Source organism: Phaethon lepturus, unplaced genomic scaffold (genome assembly GCF_000687285.1).
Source record: "Phaethon lepturus isolate BGI_N335 unplaced genomic scaffold, ASM68728v1 scaffold3514, whole genome shotgun sequence".
Lineage (NCBI taxonomy): Eukaryota > Metazoa > Chordata > Aves > Phaethontiformes > Phaethontidae > Phaethon > Phaethon lepturus.
Window position 1 is genome coordinate 55,622 of NW_010535293.1, and position 7,474 is coordinate 63,095.

The 7,474-nt window shown below is 40.5% G+C and overlaps 1 protein-coding gene across 1 annotated transcript in view; it reads left to right on the forward strand.

Annotated features, from left to right (window-relative positions):
* Positions 1 to 7,474, forward strand: part of PKD1L2 (polycystic kidney disease 1-like 2) — a 41,962-nt gene that overhangs the window by 25,336 nt on the left and 9,152 nt on the right. The window contains 10 exon segments of the mRNA XM_010285747.1: positions 17 to 216; positions 367 to 593; positions 1,125 to 1,338; positions 2,250 to 2,441; positions 3,255 to 3,496; positions 3,959 to 4,070; positions 5,463 to 5,603; positions 6,319 to 6,504; positions 7,362 to 7,471; positions 7,473 to 7,474. The exon segment at positions 7,473 to 7,474 is cut by the window's right edge and continues 228 nt beyond it. Of these exon segments, the coding sequence (XP_010284049.1) occupies positions 17 to 216; positions 367 to 593; positions 1,125 to 1,338; positions 2,250 to 2,441; positions 3,255 to 3,496; positions 3,959 to 4,070; positions 5,463 to 5,603; positions 6,319 to 6,504; positions 7,362 to 7,471; positions 7,473 to 7,474 (1,626 nt within the window).

Sequence of the window (7,474 nt, forward strand, 5' to 3'; positions counted from 1 at the left end):
CTCTCCTCCTTCCCAGCAATCTGTTTTTCATGAAGACCTCCAAGGGTTTCCAGGATGGGCACATCTGGTACTCAGTTTTCAGCCGCTCCCCGCGAAGCTCCTTCACACGAGCCCAGCGCGTGTCATGTTGCTTCTCACTGCTTCTCTGCACCATGCTGACCAGCATCATGTTCTGGGGAGTGCCAAAGGATCCAGCTGAGCAGAAAATGGATTTGGGTAACAATTCTCACCATTGCTTGGGCAGGGAAATAGATAGACAGCAGAATCTACAAGCAGGACAGTTGAACAAATGCGTTTTTTCACAAGAGAGAGATCTGATGGTTCCTAGGATTATTTTTACTCCTCCCCTCTGTTTGATATTGACAGGTAAGATCGAGTTCACATGGCAGGAAGTGATGATTGGCTTTGAGAGCTCTCTCCTCATGTTCCCCATCAACCTGCTCATTGTGCAGATCTTCAGGAACACACGATCCCGCCCAGCCACACAGGGGAGAGAGAAGAAGCCGGGAAAAAATGGTCGAGTGTCCCCAAGCCTACCTCCCACCCCACAGGTCACCCAGGCTGTCTCGCTCACTCCAGAGGCTGTGATAAAGGCAAGTCCCTGTGGCTGCTCCCCAGCGAGTCCTGCAGTGCCCTCTGCTGCCGTGCACCACCCGACCTCCCAGCCTAACAGCAGAAATCTTCCCTGTCAGATCCCCTTCCTTCAGCTTGTCTGAAGTGAAAAGCCAATTACGCACGGGTCAATTACCCACCTACATGGAAGCCCCACCTGCATTAAGATCTGCCTAGGTACATTCCAGCCCTTGCACAATTATTATGTGCGACCAAAATCACTGTGTTCAGGGGTTAAAGAAAACATTGAGCAAGGCAGTGAAGACAAAAGGTATCACAGACCCCGTCTTTCTCAGCTTAGGTCCTCGTGCAGGTACGCTGTATTTTTGAATCCTGAAAGCTGTCTTGCTGAACTCATTGAAATCTGCCTGTCATATCCAGCACTGTAGGATATGCCATCATTATCCATTCTGGAGATTCTGGGGCAGCTCCCAGCCAGTGGTGCCTTCAGATCACATGAGCTTAAATCACTGCAGCCAAAGTGACTGCTGTGTCATTGCTGTCTTTTCTAGGATATAAGAAGAATTGCCAACTCACTCTTTAAAGCCTTGAAGATTCCATCTCTCACTTCAGTATCAGATCTTGGAAAATCAACTAACATCAACACACTTTTGGCATTGGTTGAGGACATCATCTGTCAGCAGAACAGAGCTGTGCAGGAGTTTTATGATGAGAGCAAAAAGGATGACCCTATAATTGTCACATTAGGTGCTATGGATATACAAGGTAAACAACACAATGTGACCTGCCTACTGAAACCTTCGTAGTGAAAATGATGGTAATGATGGATGTGATCACCCAAACTCCTCTTAAATCCTGGCAATTACAGAATCACAGAATGGTTGAGGGTGGACGAGATCTCTGGAGATTGTCTAATGTCCAAGGATGGAGACTCCACAAATACTCTGAGCAACCTTTTCCATTGTCCAACTGCCTGCACAATACAGAAGTTTTCCCTCATGTTCAGACAGACTTTCCGATGTTTTAATTTCTGCCCATTGCCTCTTGTCCTTTTATTGTGCACTACTGACTGCCCAATGGAGTAAAGACACTGTGAAATTTCTATTTCTTATGCTATAGAATTAAATGTTAGCTACCAGCCTCGCTTGGGAGCAGGATCAGTATCTCATAGCATAAAGACTCAAAAATACCATTTTTTTCACAGTCCTTTTGTCCTTTTATTTCTTCTTGGCCTTGTGCTGTTGTTTCTTGCAGTCTGACTCTTAACTTGGGCATTCATTTATTTTCAATTAAACAATAATACATGAATAAACAATCCCACTGATTTCATTAAGACTTGCATTTGGCTTTTCCAATGAGTGTACCAAGCTACTAATTGCACAGGTAATCTATGAACAAATTAGCCTTGATCTTATCTGACTTCTCTATTAAGGTTTCAGGACCTCCATTTTACTAAGTTGCCGCCTGGCAACAATTCCAGCCCGTTCCAGCAGAAAAGCATTAAAGCTCTAGTACTAAAGTTGCTTTTACATGTCACTTCCAATGTTACTCTTCACTTTGTCTCATTCATAAGCTTGAGCTCCAGTTCTGCTAACCTTTGTACTGAACAGTATTTTAATCTAGGGATAACTATGCTGCTTTTCTTTAAAAAAAGAATAAAAATTCTTTACCTGTAGAAAAAACAAGAAGCCCAACTCCAGAGAAGGGAATGTCTGAGCGGATGAAATACAGTGATTACAATCGTTGTTTGTACATGCAACTCCAGCGTGTAGAGATGGAGCTGAAATTACTGGGGCCCCATAAATTTCAGATGCCTCAGAGTTACACACAAGCTGTCTGTCAGGTTCAGCACATGAAGAACCTCCTGGAGAACCGGATCTGCTCATCAGCATCCATCAGTGAGAGGTAACTTAGTTCTCATCTCATTCTCAGTATAAGTAAATTCAGGTCATGAATTCAAAACTGGTCAGGATGACGGAGCCCAAATAATTACTGCTTAATATGTGCTAGATAACCATTATTATAGCTGTAGAAACATGTTTTACTGTTATACTATCGTAGAGGCAACAAAGAAATTTCAATGCACTGTGAACTGCACACAAAAGCAATAATAATAGATCATTGCTCTTTGTCATTTTTGCCTCCAAAACTGAATGTTACAATACAATGCCAAATAATAGTAAAGGGATGGGATAATCACTGAGCTCCAAAGCCTCAGACGTCTCTTAAAAGATATGAATAAAGAAAAATTAATAAGCAGGCAAAAATATTTCAGTTATTAAGTTGAATTATTAATTAATTGTTAATAAGGTAATTAACAAATAAGTTGAAAGTATTCAAAACAATAGCATTAATTATCTCTCGGGCCTTTACGGTGATCACAACAGATGTATCCAGCAGCTAAAATGCACTCATGGTTCTATTTGTCAATATTTCTACTGGAGGTTCAATTATTCATGGACTGAGGAGTAAATAAGCCCATCATACTAGTTTTGATTTTAGCTGATCTCTGTACACTTCCTCATAACTTTGCTCACTGTAGTTTTTGCTATTAGTTAAAATAATTCAGACTATTTTTATTGATATTTTAAATCATAAGATGTTGCCTATCCCCACTGAACCCAAAGACTGTGATTTTTGGCTTCTGTTCTACTGCAGAATGATTTTTTTCTTTTCTGGTTGAACCTCAAGGTGGTCCCTTGTTCCAAGCTTCCCCGGTGATGGCAAGAAAAGTCCTTCTTCCAAAGGGCTGCCCTGGTGGTTTGTGTTCATTGCATGGTTCCTTGTTGCAGCCACCAGTGGTGTATCTGGGTTCTTCACCATGCTCTATGGGCTGCATTATGGCAAGGAGAACTCCATCAAGTGGCTGATCTCCATGGCCATCTCCTTCTTGGAAAGTCTTTTCATCACCCAGCCCTTAAAGGTGAGATCCTCAGAAATACAACCACTGGCCAATATGAACTCATTGTACTATCATTTCAGGAAGACAATGTAATGTGTGGTAAAGAACCATGGGATTTAACATGTAAAATGAGAATTCTTTGCCCTTAAAACAAGAGTTAGGTGGTTTCAAGAGTTCTGTTGTCTTTTGCTGATATTAACTCCATTAGTTTCATCTCCCTTGTTTTGTCAGAGTTTAATACGTGATGAGGTTTCTGACCAGGGAAGATGTGTCATATGGCAAAATCACTTTAGCTGGATGGACCCCAGCACAGTGCACTGTTCTCTTGTTGACGAGACAAATGATGACATTTGATGTTGATGATGACAAAGCCAAAGCACAGTTTTTCTCCTGCAGTCCACGGACCCAAAGGGATCCAGGTCAAAGCCTGAGCTTCTTTATATGAAATGGGCATATGGTGATTCTATAGATAATTCTTTCCAGGTGCTGGGATTTGCTGCATTTTTTGCTCTGGTTCTGAAGAAGGTGGAACACGAGGATGAAGAAAACACAGCTATTGATGGGCCTTTGTCTGCACCAGGTAACTGTCTGTATAGTGAAAATTATTAAAGGAAGTGAAGCATTCTCCAACTTTTTGGAGTGCTTTGTGCACAAATATGTGACTCAGCTCAACTGAGAACTTCACTGGTTATCTTTATATACCTGAATCTTAGCTGACAGGTTAGCAGAAATCACTAAATCCACAGGTGCTGTGACTATGTGCCTGCCCATTAGCACTCCCAAGATCAAGGTGGAAGTGGAAACAAACCTAAGTAACTGATTTTGTGCCAGTTGGAGAAAATATAGAGACTACTGTATATTTAGGTTGTATAAATCTTGCAGAACACTTAATGAAAAAGACCACAAGATCAAAAACATAAAAGATAAGAAGTCTGGATCCAAAGAATAATACTTCCTTGTTTATCTTTTTCCATATGTTTTTACATCTGCAAATGTAAATGCATGCACAACCTCCCCTAGCGCTGTTCTAAGATTGCTCCTGTTATTGTAGGACCTACTTGGTGCCAGGATACTCGTATTTGACTCCTTCCTTCCCTCCATTCCTGGCTTGCCTATGTCAGGAAAAAAAGAAGTATTCTCCTACATTGATTCATACTAGATCAAGAATTGTACAAGTGGATAGCCAATCGCTTTTTAGTCCATCAACATTCAAGGAACATCCAGAAAAGAAAATAATAAAATGTGGCAAACTGACTGAAGCCATTATAATCTAAACTAATGAATCAGTGCTATTAGTATGCAGTAGCTATGCTTAAATATTTCAGCTCTCATGTCAGACATATCAAAAAAATCAGATATGCATGGCGGCTTGTTTTATGTCTATGCAGACATCTCAGTATTCATGGCATGCCTTGCAACACCACCTGTAACTATTCCACAACCTAGTGAAACTAAACATGTGACCCAGTGCAAAATGCACTCTTCTTCTAGATTGGTAGATCTTTATCTGACAAGCATATCTAAAACTCAAGTTCTCTCTCAAGGAAATTTCCCACCTCCTTTAAGTCTTGTGATATGAAAGTCCTCAGTATACATAGTTTTCCATAACCACAAGTATCTGTATTACTCCTACAAACCAAACAGTGGTTTCTGCAATCACAGTCAGGAGTCCTAGGGCACAGCAAAGGATCTGGATCAACAGCTTCTTCCCTGATCAGTCTCAGGCTCTGAATACATCACCTTCTGAGATGCTCAGCCCAGAGAGAGACACCTGAACTATACCTGGGCCTAAACCTAATACAGTGTGTTTGTAAGCTCCTTCCCTCCCCACTGTTTGCCTTACTATATTAATTGTTAAAATCACATCCCCTGTCTTCCTAAGGAACAGCATTAAACGGAAATGTTTCCTTATAATGTCCAAAGAAACAAAAAGCTGGACATAGATAATCTGTTGACTAATTCTAGGGTTTACTGTTCTCACTCACAGGTGATTCAAATCCTCTCTTTGGAGCCCGAAGGGACAGCATAAGCAATATTTACCGGCCACCTCCTGCAGCTGATGTGGAGAAAATGAAAATCAGCCGCATGAAGGAGCAGAAAGCATTTGCCCTCATCAGAGAAATCCTGGGTACTATACAGATGTAGATTATCTTGTTTTATTCAGTAATATTCATCAGTATTTTTATATCAGTGAAAATATTGTTCTCTTGGATGAAAAAGTTTTGGCATATCTTTAGCTTTCTGCCAGGCATTATGGTGTAGAGACAAGCTGTTCAGTGGCATTTGGAGCTGAAAGGAGGCGGGAATGTTAGCTGGAGATAAATATATGGCTAGAGGCTTGATTTTATGGTAAAGAAACACATTACAGACACATGCGAGGTTAATGAAAAGTTAGAAGGGGTAAAAGGAGGAGGTCAGCAGTTAAACAAAGTTGAAATCTGGAGGCCATCTTTGGAAGCCATCTTTCTAAAAGTGGATAGTATCCATAGACAGTGATTTATACCCCAGTTTTATTTCCTCTTAAAACAATGGAAAAAATTTCCTCAACTTCACTTGAAACAAAATTAGACTATTCATTTTATTTAGAGCTGTCACTACTATTGGTGTTCAGCCAGCCTTCCCACTCATTTTCTCGACCTCTACTCGTATTCTAACTGTGATATGCTTAAACTGCAGCACGTTGCTGTAACTTGTGTAAATTCATTAGCACTGGTCAGTCAAAGTCTAGCAAAGCTTCTCCTTAACCTAATAAGTGATGACAGCCGTAATCATTCATGCCATTCATTTTGAACAGCAGTGTTAATTCTGAGCTCACATGTGCTGCCTCTTCTTGTTTTTTCCAGCCTATCTGGGGTTTTTATGGATGCTGTTACTGGTTGCCTATGGGCAGAGAGATCCCAATTCCTACTACTTAAACAAACACATTGAGAACAGCTTTACAGATGGATTCCATGATGTCTACAGTTATCAGGATTTCTTCACATGGGCAAACACTACCTTAGTCAAAAATCTTTATGGATCATATAAAGGTGCAAAGTCACATTGTTTCACTTCAACTTGCTAGAAACACTTCTTTTTATATACATTTCCCTAACTTGCACACTCATATTTGACCAGAGAAAGAGACTGTGAGTGCATAAGACTGGTGCGGATTCTTATAATATGAACACTAGTGGATAACAACCCACAGCCTGACCCCAAGTTTCATGTGCCCTGATATTTTCGTTACCTTTAATATAATGTGAAAATTCTGCACTGTTATTTTACATTTTTCACATTTTACATTACTTATTCCAGATATTCAGAGACATGCCTCAGTTTTACACGAGCTTCTTTCCATAATTCAAAACCAGAATGGCAGATAGGTGGCACTGTAAAGCTTTTCCTCAGGAGAGCTCTGCATCATGATTTCGGTTAGTGTGAAGGCTAATTATGCAATATCACCAGGTTTCTATCCAGTCATATCCAGTAATAGATATATCCCATTTTCCAGCTCACATTGAACAGTAAATACTGAAATACATTAGCAGGGTTGTTCATTGGACGTGACAGGCACTGACCAACTGTGGTCAAGTGAACACTACATAAAGCTACTCTGCTATGTGACTTGAAGCAAGCCACTTTTCTCCTCCAGGCCTCAGTTTCCTTCTGTATAAAATACAGCTAGGTAATGATACTGAACTCTGTTAGCGATGGATGTTATCTAAGAACTCCTTTCAAATCAACACAAGGGCTTAACTTTCATGACTGTTTTGCTTAAAGTGTTTTTTTAGAAAAGAATCCATAGAAAAATATTAATACATCAGTGGATCATAAATGAGATGAAGAAATATTAGTAGTAGTTCTGTCATATGACCAGTACTGCTCTTTTCCTTCTCCTGTTTAGGATTCATTACAGATGGCAATTCCAAGCTGGTGGGTAGTGCTCGAATTCGCCAAGTAAGAGTGAAAGGAGACACCTGCCCTATTTCTCCCAAACTCCAGCATGTGATTCAGGAA